General features: G+C 36.7%; 1 protein-coding gene across 1 annotated transcript in view; it reads right to left on the reverse strand.

Annotated features, from left to right (window-relative positions):
* The window catches only part of hdac7b (histone deacetylase 7b), a 73,022-nt gene extending 61,856 nt beyond the window's left edge, over positions 1-11,166 (reverse strand). The window contains exons 1-18 of the mRNA XM_039689442.2: positions 10,977-11,166; positions 10,828-10,885; positions 9,654-9,756; positions 9,193-9,256; positions 8,081-8,169; positions 7,836-7,946; positions 7,701-7,753; positions 7,016-7,127; positions 6,745-6,926; positions 6,389-6,671; positions 5,115-5,248; positions 4,846-5,028; positions 4,711-4,766; positions 2,972-3,059; positions 2,083-2,202; positions 1,864-1,961; positions 1,568-1,674; positions 353-486 (exon numbers count right to left, since the gene is read on the reverse strand). Of these exons, the coding sequence (XP_039545376.2) occupies positions 353-486; positions 1,568-1,674; positions 1,864-1,961; positions 2,083-2,202; positions 2,972-3,059; positions 4,711-4,766; positions 4,846-5,028; positions 5,115-5,248; positions 6,389-6,671; positions 6,745-6,926; positions 7,016-7,127; positions 7,701-7,753; positions 7,836-7,946; positions 8,081-8,169; positions 9,193-9,256; positions 9,654-9,756 (1,917 nt within the window). The 5' untranslated portion in view covers positions 10,828-10,885; positions 10,977-11,166. The remainder of the gene's footprint in view (positions 1-352; positions 487-1,567; positions 1,675-1,863; positions 1,962-2,082; positions 2,203-2,971; positions 3,060-4,710; positions 4,767-4,845; positions 5,029-5,114; positions 5,249-6,388; positions 6,672-6,744; positions 6,927-7,015; positions 7,128-7,700; positions 7,754-7,835; positions 7,947-8,080; positions 8,170-9,192; positions 9,257-9,653; positions 9,757-10,827; positions 10,886-10,976) is intronic.
* Positions 11,167-22,151: the final 10,985 nt, after the last annotated feature.

The raw sequence follows: 22,151 nt of genomic DNA on the forward strand, positions 1-22,151 counted from the left end.
ACTAATTTGCGGGCATCAGCGAGCCTCTATCAATCTGCGGGAGACTCACGGAACTTCTGAGAGACTTGGGATGTCTGATATTTACACAACGCACACATACACAGCATATCAAATCTGCCGCCTTTTCAAACAGTAACTATTTAAATGTTTCCCAGCTTGACCGTTAAAAGCAGACGATTGGCTGTCCAGCGGGAGGGGCGGGGCATTTGCATACAACCGCCATCTTTGGTGTTACGGGTTTTTATACATTTCTATTGAGGATTGAGGAAGTGGCATGTCTCTATATAAATAGTCTCTGTCTACCCACGGTGTTAAACATGTTCATGTTGGCATCTGTTAGCAACACACACACCTCATTTCCCACGAGAGCACTGACACAGGCTTGAGATGCATCGCAGACGGATATGAGGTCATAACCTCCCTCTAACACCAACACCACTCGACCTTCAGCCAACTCCATTAATTTTCGTGTCAAGAACCCGAAACCTGAAACATATCACATAAAAACCCCAAACCATATTCGGTCAGTGGTAAATGTCACACCCTAAAGCTATCAGTCACATTAGACATTAGTTACAAAAACATCTCTTGATATAACAGTATGGGTCACATGAGAGCCTTAATGTGTCATATGAGAGCCTTAATGACTTGACACATTCACGAGCTGACATGGGCATATTAGTCATGCTTTAGCCAAAAACTTTTGAGTCCTAACAAAAATGCATAGTCATTATAAGTTCTTCTGCTTCCCATCTGAAGGATTCTTATTTTTATTCTTAGGGGAAATCCTACAGAGCAAGAAAATGCAGACAAGCACAAACACTCTCAAGCTCAGATAATACAATGCTCTTGCAAAACCTAGTGAGCTAATAAGGCAAAAAAACATATTTTATTCAGTACGCAAAATTATCAATAAAAACTATTTAAATTATTTAAAAAAAAATTAAATACAGCAAGGTAATATAAAATAATAATTTTACCCAGTATTTATGTGCTAGGTATCTTCATGCTTATTACAGAACTATGTAAACATCTTAACAGTAAACTAAATAGGAATAAAACGGAGTAATATTTCATAATGTAATTAACATTAAACTTGATATACTGTATATATATATATATATATATATATATATATATATATAAAGTTTAATGTTAATTACATTAAAACATTACATATTATGTTTAATATATAATTAAACATAACATATAATGTTTATATATATATATATATATATTGTTTATATATATATACACATGTGACACATACTGTTTATATATATACAAAGTATATATATATATATGAAGAGTTCAGATGCAAAAGCCTCTAAATGCCATTTGAAATTTTCTTCTTTAATGATGATTTTTATCAAACTTGTATATTTAAGTTCAGTAATTTCAAGAAGAAAATTTCAAATGGCACTTAGAGGCTTTTGCATCTGAACTCTTCATATATATATATATATATATATATATATATATATATATATATATATATAAATCACTATCATTTGGAAATTAAAGGCACAAACTCTCTCCAAAAGTTTGTATTATTTTTAATACATACATCTTGCTGAGACCATGTATCCTGAGAGACCCTTTGCAGCTTCAAAACCAGCTGAAACCAGCACCACATTTGGGGAAAACTCATGAGCAATAGGCATAACTACGGTTCTATAAAGAGAGACACAATATTTGATTAATTGGTACATGTAGACTTAATAGTGGCACTTAAAATCATGCAGGTTTGGAACAACATAAGGTTGAGTAAATTATAACAGAATTTCCATTTTTGGCCAAACTATCTCTTTAACATAAGACTAGAATGACACTAAACACACTAAAATGACTGGAGAATATTACCTGAATGCAGCTAGATATTCTGCATCTCCCATTGGAAGACTCAGCCCTCCTGACCACGCCACATTTACATTATAGCCTTTCCCATCAGCAGATCCTATCTGCAATACATTCTGTTACTCATTTACATGCAGACATAGCAGTATGACACTTAAAGAAAGCACAGATTTACAAACATTTAAGATATTTATAGTTTCATAGATGAATATACACAAAACAAACCATGGATGGTTCTCCAGTACCATAGAATGAACAACCTTTGTCATAGTGATGGAGGGAAATACAGAGGACATTAGGATCGGAGTAGAATATCTTCTCAGTTCCATTATCATGACGAAGACCCTGAGAAAAACACAGGGGAGAGCAATGATTAATAAAAACACAAACCTTTTGGAAACCTCATTGATTCATACACAATAAAGGTGAAGTGTGTAACCTTTGTACCTCAAGAATTGGCAAATTGTTGAAGTCAAGAAGGAGATAAGAAATAAGGTGAAGTTTAAACTTAAGAAATCCTGACTAGGCACAGTACAATGTACACTATCTACTGTATCTAAATCTACATCTTTTCACAATATCATAAATGGGAGATGGTGAAAGACAACAATTCTTTGCAATCTTGCATTGAGAAATGTGATTATTTAATTGTTTGACAATTCTCTCAAGACATTTGGCACAAAGTGGTGAGCCAAAAAGCTCTTTTACACCCAAATCCAACACCCATTCATTGTGGATTGTTTCAAAAGATTTAAATAATATAACTTGGATAATCTTATTCACTTTTAATTTTCCTCTGTCCCAATTTTCTTGTAGTGTGTTGCAGCCATCAATATCAAAATTTGTTGTTCAGTGAAAAATATTTATGTTGTTCAGTGAAAACATTGGAAAATGTTTCTTTGTACTTTTGTCAGTTAAAAAAAGGTTCAAGAGATTCACATATTGTGAAATTTATTGCATTTTACAAAATGTCCCAACTTTTCAGGAAATGGGGTTGAAAAATCTCATGGTCAAATACCCTTTATCAGTAAGTGGAAATATGTAAATCCACAAAGGCAATAAAAGGGAAAGGGAAATAAATCCACAAAGGCAAATACTGTTTTGTGTGTCTTACCCAGTCGACTATAAGGATCTTTTTAACCTTTATTCGATCCTGAAGCTGTTTAGCCGCTATGGCCACAGAATTAAACATACAGGGGCCACTGTAACAGACACAATGAGAGAAATCAGTATTTTATAGTGCAACTTACAGTCAGTGTGAAAAAAACCCCTCCTGGTCTTATCGTAATTCTGACTTTATATCACGCAATTGCGACTTTATATCTAGCAATTCTTACTTTATATCTCGCAATTCTTACTTTATAACACGCAATTGCGACTTTATATCATGCAATTCTGACTTCATATGTCATAATTCTGACTTTATATCAACCAATTCTGACTTTACATCTCGCAATTCTGACTATACATCTCGCAATTCTGACTTTACATCGCGCAATTCTGACTTTATATCGTGCAATTCTGACTTTATATCACGCAATTCTGACTTTATATCACGCAATTCTGACTTTATATCACGCAATTCTGACTTTACATCTCGCAATTCTGACTTTATATCTCACAATTCTGACTTCTACATCTCACAATTCTGAGAAATAAAGTCTGAATTGTGAGATAAAAAGTTGAAATTACCTTTTTTTTTCATTCTGTGGTGGAAACTTCCATATAAAAGTTTCAGAGATGCACATTATCAAAAAAAGAAAAAGAAAAAAAAAACAGTAATATACAGCAATATTTACGTACATAAGCTACCGTTCAAAGGTTTGGGGTTGGGTAAAAGAAAGGAGTCTCTTTTGCACATTTGGCTGCTTTTATTTAATCGAAAATACAGGAAAACAGTAATATAGTATAATATATAATACATTTTCTATTTTAATATATTTTAAAATGTAATTTTCTCATGTGAAGGCAAAGGCAACAATGTAAAAGTCACTTTAAATTTAATTTTGATTATTTTAATGTGTCCTTGTAGCCTGGCCTGCCAGACCTAAATCAAGATGTTAGGTCTGGGAACTCATCATTGACAGGGCTCAATCAGAGGGGCGGGATAAACGGTTGTCTTTCGGATTCTCTCTGCACGAAATTGGATAGCGCTACAACCAATCAGAGCAACGAAGAAGGTGACGGCTGAGTCCCATGCGTTTTCCCACCAGCGGAGCAAGTTGATATATTAAACTTTTACCATATCCAGTCGGCAAAACTCTGAACACATCTTTTTTTTTTTTTTAAATGACTCAAGTGCCGTTCTTTGTTCTGGTTTCAAAGAAAAGCTTAAGTTCAAATCATCCAGAGTCACGGTCAGCGCCGAATCGAAAGACAGCTGTTCGCCAGCAGAAGCCATTCTTTGTTTTCAAGTAGCAGTGAACCATCGCAACTCTGTCGTCATTATGTTAAGCCCGTCCGCCGACTCTATACACAATGTGATTGGCCTGACCAGAGTTTGGTTTTTACAGCTAAAACGTCTATGGAGAGTTGCTAGACCACACTGACTGCGAAATAATTTGTAGAATTTTTTAATTTTTTGATTTCTAGGCTAGTTTCCTTCCTGAATATAAGTTTAAAAAGAAGCTTCTAGAAGCTTAGAAGCTTGAAAAGTCGAACTAAATCCAAATTTCTGAATGTGTATGTGTTCTAGTGTATGTTAGTACTGCTACTGAAGTTTCTATCAAAAATGCTAATAAATAATATTCTACACGTTTTTTTTTTTACCCAGTTTTTAACTTTACCCATTTTACTTTACGTGAAAGTGGCTGTGAACACCATTTCATGTTGATGTTGTAAAGTGCAACTCACTTTGTTTTAGAATGTGATGCATGGTGTCCTGAAGGGGTGACCAAAGCAAATCCATTCTAAGGATGAGTCAGAAAAAGAAGAAGTGAGAATATTTGCGGTTATAGGAGAAAGAATTGTGGACAAAAGGAATCTCACCCTTAGCTCTCCTCTAGCCACATGCAGAGCCAGCTCGATCACACTGCCGAATGCCATGTTCAGTGCTGCTGTACTGCAGGAACTATTTGATTCGTTTTTTAAGAGCCCAGAATAAAGAAAACTATGTTGCTCTGAATGAACTGACTGTAGTTCCTCAAAAGTGGCCAGCCTGCCTTTAACCCACTAAAACACAAGCACACACACATGGATGCAACTTCTCACCACTGCAATAATAGTTACAGCTCTGTGATTTGTTCAGCATTGTTTACCTCACACTGATCCCTGAGGCCACACTGCTGCAATCTTGACCAGATACGTCTAATTCTGTCACCATGTTCACGGTGAAAGCTGATATCTCCACAGTGACGCACGCTATTCAGCATATGTGAGTCATACACCAAACCTACACACACACATACATACTATATACATACAGTATACATGCATTTTATACAATATTTACAAGAGTGCTGACATTCAGTCCAACGACACTGGGACTACAATCTTCCTATCACTCCGCTTATCCGTGTTTGTGTGTTTCGGACAGATAATCAGTCTGTCATTTAGTGATACAAATTACTTTTCTTTTCTATCTAATCTATTTTACATTTCTTTGTCAATTACCCTGTTTTCCTTCTCTCTTCCTTCTTTCCAGTGCTACCTGACTAGAAAAAAAGAGCTGTTGTCTACCCTTTTGCCAAATAGGTAGGAAAACTTCTACACCCATAATGCACTGGGCACTAGGCCACTCCTAATCTGCTCCTATTGGATAGAACGGGTTGCCAAGTTTAGGGTTTTCCCAGTGAATTGGGCAACATTTAAACTGTTGTATTCTGGGAATGTTCCCTGTTGGTTATTTATAGGTTCTATTTTTATAACCTAAAGGGAACGTTCCCATAAAGTTTCCAGAACGTTCCCCTAACCTTGAGGGAATGCTCTATTATGTTAAGAATACTTTCCTGGATCACCAATAGGGAACGTTCTTGGGAACGTTATGGGAACCAAAAAACTAACGTTCCCAGAACGTAAAATTGTTGGCTGGGATGACTGTGAAAAATGTATTTTACGTATGGGAATGGCATATTTTGAGTTTTGAAATTTGGGATATGGTCTTTGGGCTGTTTTTAATTGGCCATTGGGCAACCCTTTGATTAGGTTTGATACAAGTTCGATACAATTTTCAATAATAAACCTACTCTCACAATATCTGTTTTGTTAACCCTCTGTGGGCAGGGATGCAAAAATGAAAAATATAATCTGTAGTTTTCACAAAAGACCTGGAGCTGTCAAATAAACAGTATTTTCTCGGTCCAGGTAACACAAATAAAGATTAAACTTTGTTCATTTACATAAACTACCGACATGCTTGATCTCAAGTTTTTGTCCTATTTGTACAATTTCCACATTTAATTAGTGACTTATTATAAATGATACAAAAACATTTAAATATCTCTTAGTGTTATTTTTTAAACACCCCACACTATTTTCCACAGGTCATTTTAATGGATGTTTTGTAGTATAGTGACACCCTCTTTCCTCCTACCTGTGATGTATTTTGGTTTGCTCCTTACATTCCGGACAAGAGGTGAGGTTAGATGTGAAGGCAGATTTCTTTCAAAGGTGTCTGGAGAGGATTGCACACGTTCAACTTTCCGGTGGTATTTTTTGTTTTGCCAATCCCAATAATCTTTACTGTGCAGTTCTCTAGGGGTATTACTGCAACAGTTATCACGCGTGACTTGAGATGGAACGCTTGCTTCTCTTGCTCTCTCGCTGTCCCTTTCCAGCTTTCCAGTAGACACAGGCCACGATGGGCGAACAGGTACCTTATAAAGAGATAAATCTTGTGGAAAAAAAACTCTGTGTGTTTGCGTGCAAAGACAATTGCATTTGCCTTACCTTTTTTGGAGCGTGTTGTTGGAATGTAGGCCTATCCTGTGGCCACCGCTGATGGTACATGGGGTGTGGAACCATAAGAGTCTGAGTGTGTATGTGCGTACAATGCTGAATAAAAGAAGGTTCTGAGTGGGTTTTGCACAAAGGCCTATGAGACATCACTACACAATGTTCTGGGAGTGGGACTGTGAGAGAGAAAGTGCAAATTATATTATTATTATTTTTTTACACTGATTTGTTTTTTACTCTCAAGATCAGTGAATGTGTGTGTTACCTGTAAGCAAATTATGTGAATAAATGTTAAAGACCGGTGGACGCAGTGGCTGTAAATGAGCGGGAGACAAGAGGATGGGGTTCTGAACGCCAATGTGTAGAGGAGATTCATCCTGGGGAAAAGTAGCAGCAATCAGCAATGAGCAAAGTGCAGGCTTATCATAGCATTACCAACTAAACTTACCATTCAAAAGATTGGGTCAGTATGATTTTTTTTTCTATTTTTAAGTAAGTAATTAATACTTTTTTTTAGCAGGGTTGCTTTATGACAGTAAACACATTTATAATGTCACAAAATATTTCTATTTCAAATAAATGATAAACGTTTTCGGACATTGATAATAATAATAAACAAATATCACAGTTTTCAACTGTGACAATAATAAGAAACGTTTCATGATCAACAAATCAGCACATTAAAATAATTTCTGAAGGATCATGTGATGCGAGATTGAGTATTGATGCTGAAAATGTAACTTTGCCATCACAGGAATGAATTACATTTGAAAACATACTAAAACAGGAAAAGGTTATTTTATTTTGTAATAAAATTACATTATTACTGTATTTGAAGCATCGGTGAGCAAATTTGACAAAATTGTATAAAAGTTTTTTCTCAATTTAAAAACAATGTTATGACGCTTTACATCAATTAAATATTAATTATTTTAAAAGCAATAACGGACCTTGTATGATGATGCAGGATAGGTATGTGGCTCTTGATGGCTCATCCTTTTATCTGGCCAAAAATGCAAACAGCAGGTCACTACAGGATCTTTGCTTTTTTTCTTTATGATAGAGATGAAAAATATGACACACACCCAAAAATTCAGATGATCTGACAGCAGGGGGCGCACTGGTTTTACACTGCAGTGGATTCTTTCTCGAGTTTACACTTCTTTTTGGTCGCAGCTTTAGAATAGGCTCTGAGACTTCTCACAAACACACACACACACACACATATGTTTTACAGTATAAATACATGAAGACTATATTTGTTAAATAAGCTCTTCAATGTTTGCTCATTTCAAGCTCACATGTTAATTTGAATGTGTACATGTGTCACCTGTTCTTCTTAATGGATTGTCCTCCTCAAAATAAGAGTCGGGTGTGTTGGATGCACGCAGCTGTTGTGGATCCTGGCTTTCAGATTTCCTGAGAAAGAAGAAGAAAAAAAAAAAACTCAATTTCACAATTAAAATGCAACCTACATGTGTAGTACACAGTTGAGGTTATAAGTATTGGCCCCCCCATGGCAAATATGGCCAAATACAGCTGTGAAAATAAATCTGAATTGTTTATCCTTTTGATCCTACATTTAAAAAAAAAAAAATCCCAAAAATTGAACCTGTCATTGAGGCAAAACATTTGAAAGTGGGAGAAAACTACATTATGATGTTTTTACGAATACATGTTAGGCTGAGTTAGTAGAACCCCTAGAAATTCTAATGAGTAAATTATCTCTTAAGTATATTCCCATGCATATTACTTTTTTTTTACTAGGAACATGAAACTTTGTCCAGCCATGACTTTCTGTTTCACAGGAGTATATATCCTAAATGTAACCCTGGACCACAAAAGCAATCTTAAAGGGATAGTTCACCCAAAAATGAAAATTAAGTAATTAATTACTGACCCCCATTCTGTACCAACCCCGTAAGACCTTCCTTTGTCTTCGGAACACAAATGAAGATATTTTTGATTCAATTTGAGAGGTGGATCACTGCTACATAGGCTGCCTGGATTGAAACTTGACGGCCCAGAAAGTCATTGAAGAAAATGTTTAAATATTCCATGTGCCTAGTGGCTCAACTATAAGTTTATCAAGTGACGAGAATACTTTTTGTGTGGAAATAAAACAAAAATAACGACTTTATTCGACTATTCCTTTTCTTCCTGGAAGGCCTGAGATGAGACTTTCCACAACGCATGAGCGAGAACTGAACAAGAAGTAGAAGATTCTCTTGAATTCTCGTCTCATGCCTACAAGGAAGAAAGGGAATAGTAGATGTTTTGTCAATGAAAAGTTCGATTTTTATGATTCAAAAAAATAAGATCAAAAGGATAAACTATGCAGATTTATTTTCATAGCTTGCTTTGCTCTTATTCTTTTACCAAGGGGATCAATATTTCTGACCTCAGTAAGGAGTAAGGAGACAGGTTTTTATTGTTTGTAACCTGATCAGCTTCTTGCGAATATGTTGATTTAGTATTCGTTTCACCTGGTCACTGGCAACGGCACCTGCCAATCACAACAATCATCAAATCACACCACAACAGACAAATTATGTTTAGAAACACCATACGGAATTACAGTATACAACAGGGTCAGAAAAATGCAGATGAAAAATGTCAGAGCACAAAAGAAATGTTTATCTAACATTTTAAAAATGTCATAATAATCTACTCGAGGCCTGTATGGGTTCGGACACTGCAAGCATTCTTGTTGCGATTTAATTCGTTTTAGAAATAAATGGACAAGCCATTCTTTTACATACAGAAACAAATATTTGCCCCTAAAAAATCCATCCAATGGTCCAAATATCCACCCTTAACAAAAAAAAAAACACTTTCTGACACCAGTATACAATACAAAAATTTATATTTGTGGAAAAAAAAAAAGAAAAACATGCGTATACTCTGTTCACTCTTCTTTTTATTCAAAGGGTGATTAAATGGCTGTTTTCCCACTTGTGCGCTCTCCCTTCCTCTCTCCAGCTTCCTGTGCGGATGTTGAGACATCTGAATAATGAGGATGAGACAGAATATCAGTTCTGAAACTGGAATATTGAATATCAATGGTTCCAGAGCAGGCTTGTTTCAAAATGAAACTGCAGTATGCATGCTAACCAGGGGTTTTAACAGTGAGGGTCTATGTAAGGCACTATGTGGGAGGGTTGGGTGTGCTATCCTTTAAGCCAAAGGGCCTTAGTCCAATAGGTTCAGCAACTGGACTTACTTTACCCCCTCAACAACAGTTCCCCTAGAGCGAGAAGACATTAAATGGATTTTCAGTTTCTGTAGTGCCCGTATCTGGTTTTTTTTTTTTTTTTATGAACTCAACATACCAAAACATCATCACCATTTCGTTGTATGCTACCACAGAAACCATGCTGCACTCAATCTGGGCTGGATCACTATGGTAACACTCCAGCTGACAAGGAAGTGCTCTATTAAAACGCACATTGAAGAAACCCATCCACTTCCTGAAGCCAAAATTAGAATTGTTTGTCTGATTTAGGCGGGGATTTATGCAAGTATGGTATGCTATTCTCATACTAGAATTTGCCTGACCTATATTTGACTTAAATGGCTCTTGGGAAACGTTTCAGTCAAGATCATCAAAATCAATTCAAGATCATGAAAATTCAATCAAAATCATCGCAATGCAGAACAAGTCTAACTTCCAAAAGTTCAGGGTCATTTTTTGTAGCTTAAAAGCTTTTTATTTTTATTTAATTATTTATTTATTAAACTTTAAGATTTAAGAATAAATAAAAGCAGCTGAAAGACTAAAAAGTGCAAATCTCACACTTTAAGGGTATACACACACATAGCAAATAGGTGATTGACATGCTTATATAGGCCTATATATGTCAATACTAAACTAATTAAACCAAATAATCGAAAGTCTGACCAATAGTTCATCGAAAATGAAATATTACACTTCCACCTTTGATAGAATATATTTTATTATACTTGACCTGTTAAGTTACAATAATATTACATGAAGCCTGCGATGGCAGATATATCAGTTGTGTATATGGTAACTGAACATAGCAAATAAAGTTTAAACACATGCAGGTCTCTTACCTGTCACATCAGCATAGCTTTTCCACCTCTAACACGTTTCCAGGCACCAAGTGTTCATCTAAAAATGACACATAACATGCATTTGCACTTTCTGGCTGGCCACTTCAAAAAAAGAAAAGCAGAACTACAGAAATCTAAATTCAAACCACCTGCAGACAACAGATAGCTCCAAAGGTGTGATTTTGTTGAGTGACATCTAGCTACATTTATGTTCACGCTGTCAACTCTGAAGCCCCTCCTGTTGAGCTTCCTCTCTTCTCACAACATCAACTGTTGGTTGATTCTCTCCACGAACAAATCTATCAATGATTTCATTTGGCATCCAAGTTGTGCATGCGAATGATTTAGCTTGCAATTTAGCTTGCAAAATGGTTTGCTGCCAGAGTCACGTAAAGGAAGACACTGTATTTGAAAGATAAGGAAGGCAGGACACACGCTATTATCTGGTGCCACCCTTACCAACTAATGTACGGTAAAGGGTTATTTTGGGATGGAAAGTCAAAAGACATTCAAGTGAGAAAAATAAAAGCGATGCATACAATACATACAAATGCATGCATTTGAATACATGTTTTACCAAATCACTAAATATATAGAATCCGGTAAATGAACAGGAGAGACCAGCGATATATTTAGCATTTCAGATCACACACCATAACATGTTTACATGTCAAGCATCAACACAAACATGTTGGTTCTAATATATTAATGAGGACATCTCATAGACGCAATGGTGTCTATACTGTAATAAAAATGCTGATATTTGCCAAGCCCAAACCCACACAAACCTGTTGATATAATGCAAAACATGATTTGGCTAATTTAGGAACTTCCCATATAACGAGGAATACTTAAAATGTCCTCAAAACGTCTTGTTTTATATTATTTATGAAGACATTTTCAAAAATCTGGAACTCCAAAATTTGCCCAAAATTTGAAAGATTTTAGGGCAAAACTTATTTTCAGTTATTATTATTTGCAAATTGCAATTAGACAAAAAGTTCTACAACCATTCTGGGCTGCATTTCTCAAAAGCATCATAAGCCTAAGTAGATTGTAGAAGCATTGGCTCCTGATGCTCATGATGCGTTTGAGAAACGAAGACTCCGCTAAAATCAAACACATTGCAAAATGTGTTCAATAGAGATACTGAGATATGTAAGCTATATTCTACTAAATTCTACTAAACAATATTCTTTATACTGCAAACAAATAGTGGGAAAATTAATATTTAAAAACGAAACCCCAATTTGGTTTTCTGTATGCAAGAAAGGAAGAATTCTTTATTTATTTCATCCTTGATTTTTCTCACATTTTTAATCACTGACTTTTTCTCTGGGCTAGTTAAATATTGCAAGTAATTTAGAAGAAGTTTGTGGTTCTGTGGCTTTTTGATCAATTGTCACCTTTTTGCACAAGCATCAAATTAATGATTTGCTTCATATTCTTCACCAAAATTGGACAGTTGAAGACTGGAAAAATCAATTTCTCAATTTCTGTTGAGACATTCAGATGGTAGAGTCAGAATTTGGCGTAAACAGAATGAGAACATGGATCCATCATGCCTTGTTACCACTGTGCAGGCTGGTGGTGGTGGTGTAATGGTGTGGGGGATGTTTTCTTGGCACACTTTAGGCCCCTTAGTGCCAATTGATCAAACTATTTGTGACCAACTTTGCATGACGATATTTAATGGCCCTCCAATTTGTACATCGGAGCTCAACTTGCATATAGTGTTTCTGTGAGTGTCAATGTATGTGTCTGTGTTTGGTTTTGCACTGCTCTACCGCTTTACAGGAAGCTTTGACCTCACCCCCCTTCACTGAGACATTCTCATTCTTTCTGTTTGTGCGCTCTATCCAGGTTTGTCTATGTAGATACCTGGGCTCTTTGCTGAGACAGCAGAGAGGACAATGTGGTTTTACTCAGAAACATACACGAAAAGGCTGCCCCATATAAGAACAACCCCAGGCCACTTGCACAACCACCTGCAAATGCATCCCCAATCTCAGTTTCAAAATGAGCCGAGCCCATGGGTGTCCTCCATGTTTTGAAAGTAAAAAACACTGAACTATTTTGTATGTTGTTTCAGTAAATACCTGTGCTGACCTCACCACATTCCTTTCCATTTGCCCAGATCTGTGCATCCGTGTCTGTGTTTGTGTGTGAATGACATTTCACTGACTCTTTGACATTCTGAGCATGAGCTAAACTGAGGAGACACGAACCAATGGGGGTTTTCGACATGATGAATGGGACTATTGAGTTTAAAGGGATAGTTAACTTTGAAATTAGTTTTTGATATGTTTTAGTTTACCTCAAGGGCATCCAAGATGTAGGTGTCTTAGTTTTCACAGCATTTTCAATTTTGACATTTTTTGGTCAAACCGTTGTTGTCTGTCAGTCATATGCAGGAGGAGAAGGACTAATTTTCAGACCGAGTCCTCAAGATTTTTTTTCCAGCGCATTTTTTTTTTTCTGTTCATATAAACAAAAAACACACAACACATAACAACAATAATAATAAAATGCAATGTTGACGGGCATTATTTGAAAATGCAATGCAAAGACCAGCAACAAGTCTGCCATCATCAAATTCGCCTTTCAGAACCACAAAACGTTGGTGACAATACACCTGCATTATATGACTGACAGACAAGAACGGTTTGACCTAAAAATATCAAAATTGAAAATACTGTGGAAACAAAGGTAAGCCAAAACATACCAAAAATTTATTTCAAAGTGAACTATCCCTTTAAGACGTTAAGACGACAGCTCTAAACAACTCCTTAGCTTAGTCTGTAGGCCTAACTGTTAATTATTAACTGGGGTGATAATATCAAAACTGATTTGACAAAATCTCGACACGGACTTGCTTCCTCAAAGATTCGGCCTTGACTCGGATTCGACCCTTCAAAGACTCGGTCTTGACTCAGACTCGACTGTATTTGAAAACCAATGGACTAGGTCTCGACTCGGACTCAAAGACACTTCTTTACTCGGACTCGGCATAGTCGGTCTCGCCCCCATCACTAGTTTGTAGCATAAAAAGTATTGGTAACGCTTTACAATAAGGTTCATTAGTTAACATTCGTTAACTACATTAGTTAACATGTATTGTACAATATGTGAACAATACTTCTTCAGCATTTATTAATCTTAGTTAATATTAATTCCAACATTTACTAATACGTTATTAAAATCAAAGGTTGTATTAGTTAACATTAGTTAATGGACTGTGAACTAACATGAACGCACAATGAACAGCTGTATTTGTATTAACTAACATTAACAAAGATTAATAAACACTGTAACTAATGCATTGCTGATCGCTAGTTCATGTTAGTTAATACATTTACTAATGTTAACTAATGAACCTTATTGTAAAGTGTTACCAAAGTATTTATGATTTATGACACTTTAAAATGATTATATTAGACAGAATTATATTTCAGATCTAGACAGACTAAGTTGGTTCAAAAACACTGTCCCAAATGTAATGATGTGAATAGAATGTAGACTGTGTTTTAGGCAAACACCTGGTTTGTAACACTTACAGTAAAGCTAACCAAATTCTCAGTAGGCAGTTGATCTTGTTCACCAGGAAACTCATATCAGCTAGGGCACACTTCCAAGGAAACCACAGTATTAATACCCAGACAGAAATAGAGAGGGGACAGAAGTTGATGAGACAGCCATTCATTTTCAGGTTTTACTGAACTTTATCTAAAAGGCGTACAGCACCACACCCTGATTTAGACCCATGTTTGCACACTTAAACAGACACACGCACACACACTACTCTTTTAGGTCAGCATGCCCAAAGAGCATTGCATTCTGTGAATTTCAGCAGAGACGCAGTGTTGGGTGTTATGCATTATAAGTATAAACACTTTCCCCACAATTTATTTTTCTCCTGTTTTGTGGTTAGCCGCAGGGAGGTAAGATTATGTTGATTATTTTGTCCTGTTTCTTTTCAATGGGCAAGTAAGAGGTTAAACTATTTAGCTGGCTACTTTTATTTTTGTTTTGGCTTTTCCCACTCCTGAAGCTTTTTGTTGGTCTCCTAGTCATTTTATGTTTAAATAAAACCTCCCTTTAATTATATCTCCTGACCTGAGGGTTTTTCTTGTTTCAGAGCAGGAGTAGGATATGACACTTACCATGACGACCATGAGCTCTACTTTCTAAACCTGTGGTTTACTTTCTAAATTCCTTGTGAGGGTCTGACCGGGAGCTGTGGTGGAGCAGCTTTGTCAGACTATGTAACAGATGATGATTCAAGCCTCCCATGTGAAGGACTAAAGAAAGGCCTGGAGAGACGCACTCAACTAAAAGATTATTAGGTACACCTGTTCAATTTCTCATTAATGCAATTATCTAATCAACCAATCACATGGCAGTTGCTTCAATGCATTTAGGGGTGTGGCCCTGGTCAAGACAATCTCCTAAACTCCAAACTGAATGTTAGAATGGGAAAGAAAGGTGATTTAAGCAATTTTGAGCGTGGCATGGTTGTTGGTGCCAGACAGGCCGGTCTGAGTATTTGACAATCTGCTCAGTTACCGCGATTTTCATACACAACAATTTCTACGGTTTACAAAGAATGGTTTGAAAAGGGAAAAACATCCAGTATGCGGCAGTCCTGTGGGCGAACATGGCTTGTTGATGCAAGAGGTCAGAGGAGAATGGGCCGACTGATTCAAGCTGATAGAAGAGCAACTTTGACTGAAATAAGCAAAGCAGCAAAGCACTTGTGAAGCCACAACACGCACAACCTTGAGGCGGATGGGCTACAACAGCAGAAGACCCCACCAGGTACCACTCATCTCTACTGCAAATAGAAAAAAGAGACTACAATTGGCAAGAGCTTACCAAAATTGGACAGTTGAAGCCTGGAAAAACGTTGCCTGGTCTGATGAGTCTCGATTTCTGTTGAGACATTCAGATGGTAGAGTGAGAACATGGATCCATCATGCCTTGTTACCACTGTGCAGGCTGGTAGTGGTGGTGTAATGGTGTGGGGGATGTTTTCCTGGCCCACTTTAGGCCCCTTAGTGCCAATTGGGCATCGTTTAAATGCTACGGCCTACCTGAGCATTGTTTCTGACCAGGTCCATCCCTTTATGGCCACCATTTACCCATCCTCTGATGGCTACTTCCAGCAGGATAATGCACCATGTCACAAAGCTCGAATCATTTCAAATTGGTTTCTTGAACATGACAATGAGTTCACTGTACTAAAATGGCCCCCACAGTCACCAGATCTCAACCCAACAGAGCATCTTTGGGATGTGGTGGAATGGGAGCTTCGTGCCCTGGATGTGCATCCCACAAATCTCCATCAACTGCAAGATGCTATCCTATCAATATTCTAAAGAATGCTTTAGCATCTTGTTGAATCAATGCCACGTAGAATTAAGGCAGTTCTGAAGGCGAAAGGGGGTCAAACAAAGTATTAATTTAGTACGGTGTCCCTAATAATCCTTTAGGTGAGTGTATAGAAAAGGCCTTCCTCTAATTTTGGAGACGGTTTGAAATCCACTACTCATCACTTAGCTACATTGGTTCAGACTCCCTCCCTCCCTTCTCCTCCTGGGATCGGGGTAACGACCGACCATCTACTCTGAGCACAAATGGGCACCTCTTATCTCCTGTTCCCCGCATGGAAACGAAAATCAACCTACGTTCCGCTAACTATCGTCTTGTGACTGTGCGCCCTGATAAACTCTATTCTCTCCTTATTCTCTCTCACACCCACACCCATACTCACCACAATGAGTTGAAGGTACTCAGGCAGATGGAAAAAAAACATGTCTGCTTTGAATAAGATATATGAGAGATGCTCAAAAGATGAAATCTACCACTCACAGTCACAAAAAACGTGCCAATCCAGCCAATATTGGTTGAGTAGCTGCTCTCATAGATCTCATTTCCTCAAAATGAAAGCAACTAGAAGACTTGCGCTGCGTCTGAACCATAGACTGTAAAAAATATGGCCAAAGCGTCTGTGATGTCACCCATAGACTTTCTGAAGAACAGTTTTGAGGCTCTTTATGGGGGGGTATGGGCAGCGCCATATTAGAAATATATCTTGAGAAATACAAAATACAAATGTTCAGAAAGGATAAAGAGGTGGTATCATGTGTTGTGTCAGATCATGCCTGAGACGTCAAATTCCACTCGGTGCAGCCCGTTATCAATCAAATCAAAGTTAATTGTTAATCAAAGTTAACCGCCCATATTTGTCATACATTATATATCTAAATACGATCTAAACTAACGAGTTAGAAAAAAAAATCACCCCCCTCACAGTTGTCAGGCACTCGGAACATAACGAAAAATACAATAAAAGTCCATGGGGCCAACCTGTAAAAGCATATGCAGTGAAAACAGACATTTTAACATGGGATCTATGGATATTTGCTCCCTTTTGGGACCTCTCTCTAGCAGATTTTAGATGTATTGCAGCTTTTCGCACTTCCGGGTAGGCATGCATGCTTCTTGCATGAATACTTCCATATATATAATTCGAAAATGGTAGGCAAAAACAGTAGTGTACAAATTGATATTAATAGTTGAGGTGGGTAAAAAGTACCTGGATCACCTACTACTTCTGTCAAGTTTTTGGTGGTGCTGGTGCACATTCGAAGGACACTTTACTATGCCATGATGACAGGGGAGAAAATAGGCATATTCAGACAGAGCGATTGTGTTTAAATCATTAACTGTAGATGGAAAAAAAATCCTATAAAAGGACCGCAAGTCCGCAACCTGAACTAATTGGTCTTCAGGATGACAAGCTGCATCCAAAATCCCTCTCTGGGGTAATTCTTTTGTATATTAATTACTTTGTGACCATTAAAAGAGTATGTTCATTTCACTGCCATTCACAGATCCTCCACTTTGGCCTGATGGGATAGTAAAGTGTTCAGTGGATGCTCACTTCAGAAGCAACAGGTCATCTGGGTACTTTTTTCCTACTGTTTTATAGATACTGTTAATTCTGACATACTACAAACCTTTCACTTACCTTGTTTGCCTACGATATTGGAGTAGCATGCATATTCAGATGATGTTATAACATTATATTGATGATATAGGTCTGCCATGCTGGAAAGGTCACAAGCCACCTACGTTAAACACAGAAAAGTAAATTGAGTCTCTTCCAAACGATTTTCATAAGGTTTGGTTTGCCATAAATTCGGCATAGGGCCTATTCCAGATAACATACAACTCAAAATTAAAAAGAATGCTAGTGACTAAGGTAATTAAAACTAGAGTTCATAAAAGCAACGAATTAGAGAAAGTAACACAAAAAATATTTAATCACATCACATAGCTATTTGTTTAAACTGTTTCTAAATTAGAGCATATATAAACATCGTGCATTGTATAATTTGCTCAGTATATTCAAACCCATAATCTTAGCTTCAAATTAACCTTCGTGTGGCGTTCCTTCCCTTCCTGAAAAAACGCCGTAAAAGAATCCTACTTATTGCAAAATGTTAATGACTTCTCTTAGTCTTGACTTAAAGGGATAGTTCACCCAAAAATACAAGTTCTGTCATTTACTCACCCCTATGTTTTTCTAACCCAGCATAAGTTTCTACCAACATCCTTCAAAATAACTTCTTTTTAGTTCAACAGAAGAATGAAACTCCTATAGGCCTATAACCATACAGGTTTGGAATAACTCAAGGGCAAGTAAATGATGACAGAATTTTTATTTTTTGGGCGAACTAACGTTTTAAAAAAATCTCTAGCAAACCTCAAATAAAGTTCTCCAAATAAAAAGAAAGAAAAAAAAGGAAACATTTAGAAGACTATCACACAGCCAATCAATTTATTATTTGGGTTAATAAGGCACATTGTACTGAGGCCTCGATCCTCTCTGTTGCCATTCAAAAAGATCTGCAGAACTTTACTGGCAGCACTGTGTTAAGATTGGCGACCAGGGCCAGAGTTAATGCTGCTGTCGATGTTATAGTTTTACAGTTTTTACAATCACTTGCTACTACTATTTACAGAACCTTGATGTCATTTTTCAAAATAGACACAAAACTCAAAACGGTTACCACTTGTAACACAGGCTGTCTAATGTTCAAAACATCGCATTGTGCATTCACATCTTTAAAGAAATCTTGCACTTGCACAATCATTGGTTCAAAAAACAAATTTATTGTGAAATACCATTGAAACATAACTATAGATCACCCACACGCAAGCAACTGGTAGTTTCACTGTGTCATTGTTCGTACAATCATTAAATATTGTAGAACAAAATAGGTGATACAAGTTTCATTATGGTACTACATTTACAGTAAATATACATCTCTGTAAAAGTACTGCAGTAGAAGAGAGAATACAGACATAGTGGAATCATTGAACAAAGTGTGTGATATATTGATGCAAAACACTACAGTACAATCACAACAGAGGTTTAATGGAATCAAAGCAAAAACATACAATATTATGCTACATCCATGGATATTGTAGTCGAATTGGTTCATGCTCCACGGTAATTGGTGACAATGAATCTCTTATCTTGAAACTTTCATGATTTACTGTAATCATGGAAGATTGTGCGTCTGTTTCCATACAACTATGCATTAAGAGGACTGCAACAGTTACTTATCATTTTGAGCAGTTGTATCAATTTATAGTTAGATCTTTGCAAGGAAATGAATAGACACTCATTTGAAATGCAATGTGTGAATTGTCTTTTGAAATAGTAGTACTTTAATGTTAAGTTGTGTCACATTGAACTGGTGATTTATGTTGAACGAACAAATGATCTAAGTTGTGTATTGTATCCAAGCAATTGAGAAATGGGTTGAAGTTTTGAAAAATGTACATTTTATCATTGGTTGTGAGTTGTGTGTCTAGAGTTGTGAAAAATTACATCAATGTTCTGAAAATAGAAAACAAAGTGATTGTAAAAAAACTGTAATGTTGTGAAACATTCAATGTTTCAGTGTTGTGACAAGTAAAAGTGACAGCTTAGCAGTTAGCATATTAGCATAATCTGTTCCACAGGCCGATATTGCCTCAGTGTGTGTGTACTGTCTCCATCTAGTGCCCAAAAAATAAATTCATATGGCCTTAACATAACATACCTAATGGACAACTTTAAACGTTATATGTAATGTATATTACATGGGCAAATTTGCTTTGTCAAAACCGGTTTGAGAATTTTAAATGAGTCCTTTCTAAAAACAAAAATAGATCATTTTGTTAGAATAAGCATACCCCACCCTCCTCTATATGTCAAAATGATCAAAGAAACTAGTGTTTATTATTATATTCTTTTATTGATTTGTAAAACATTTGACCAATATTACATGAAATCAGGAACATGAATTTACAATACTTTATGATGAAAAAGAAGAGAGAAAAAAAACAGGCGTTTTTAACCGTTTCATGAATGGTCATATTCAACTGGTTTTGTCCTGGTGAGCAGGCATACTACTTGTTAGCCTGTAAACAGCTAGCATTTGCATTACAGTTTCTTTATAGTACCCATTCACTCAGAGACAGAAGTGCTTCAGCACTTATGAGCCATTTAGTGCCACAAACTTTCTATTGATCTCCTGTCCTATGGTGCCCAGACAGAAGAGAGGTAGAGAGCATGTCTCTCTTCAATAAACTCTTTGTCAGTTGACTCTGTCATCAATTCGAATCCATCTTCTACTCCATTTTAGGATTGACCTGGCATGAGGTATTGACCATAGGGCGTATATATGCGAGGTAATGTTTGACCATGTGTGATTGGCATGGTAGATGATGTCCACTTGACAGATCACCGTTTAAAAAGAGAAAAAGAGAGAAGGCCATGCTCTGTCATGTTTTGTGGAATATGTTTTTGCGGAGCAGCAAAATCCAACTGAGCAGTCAGAATAAAGAGGGGGAGGGGCCTGAGGATGGCCAACCAATCCCAGCAGCAACTGAACACTGTCAATCTTGGAAGTGACCACATCTTAACAGCTCTCAGCTTTCTCGTGAACATGTACGTTTGTTGTCTGTCAGTCCGTGTTTGTGAACGTGTTGGAGAAAGCTACGGATACAAATACTGTACACACAGATAATAATAGTTTAAAAAATCTGATAAAACAGCTGTTAAGGCGTCTTTGTTTAGTGATATTCATACATGAGGTACTGGGTTGTCCATGTGAGCCACTGCACAGCAATAAATACAAATATGAATCATAAAAAAAAAAAAAATACAAATCAAATGTGTCTGTTCCCCAGAGAGGTAGTTTGTTATGGTTACATTTTGGACTAGGAAAAGAGACCAACATCAATTTCATATCCGTCTTTCTCATGTCTCGCAATCATCACCATCATGCATAATGTATATCTTGCAATGGTTTAAACATGACATGTCCTGGTTTGTCTGATATTATTTTATGGTAAGTGCTGCACGGATATTCTCACTCGTTCATCACAAAATCAGAACAAATAAGTGAATGATTACAAAATCGCTCAAAACTGGAAGATTGTTTTCCAGTTTAAAATCGAGTGTACACCCTCATCCCACAAAAAAAGTACTGAGCAGCTTAGTATTGAGAGAAGGCATGAAGACGAGAAAATAGACTGTCGAAAGAGAGCAGTAAGATAGGGAATATATATATATATATATATATATTCACCAGCACTGGGCAGGAGGTTAGCATGCAATCGTACGTTCCTATATTTGCATACATACCCACACATACCCACACACAACCATCTGCCCTGTGCCTCCACCTGTACAGATAACAGAATATCAAAACTAGTCTACAAGAAAATATTTTAATCTTTTACATTTGCAAAGTAATACTCATGGATATAGATATATATATATATATATATAGCAAACCTTCCATATCATTAAATCTTAAGTGCCATGACTAAGTTATTTATTAGTAATTTACTAAGGAAACAATAACCTTTTCACTCACACACAAATTACCCATCTATCCTGGGCCGAATATGTGACACTCAATCAAATATGAGTATACTTGGCGTATAGGTAAATGCTATACATTGCCCTCGCTTCAAAAAACACGCGCTTCCACAGACACACACGCGCACTGCGCTCGCCGAGGAACCGCAGTTTCCAGGTAGTTAAATTCAGCTTACATGATCATTAAATCGTCGACCCAGTTCCGACACCAAACTCACACCTACAGACAATCTTCATTAACGATGATTAACTCTCATACCACAGAAAAGGTTTTCCTAATGACCCTGAGCCCTGACAGAAAAGTAGAAGATTCATACAAATCAGACTTGATTAAAAAAGAGATTGTGGAGAAAGTGGAGAGAACAAGATATATAAA

Source organism: Pimephales promelas, chromosome 8 (assembly GCF_988280905.1).
Source record: "Pimephales promelas chromosome 8, fPimPro1.hap1.1, whole genome shotgun sequence".
Classification (NCBI taxonomy): Eukaryota; Metazoa; Chordata; class Actinopteri; order Cypriniformes; family Leuciscidae; genus Pimephales; species Pimephales promelas.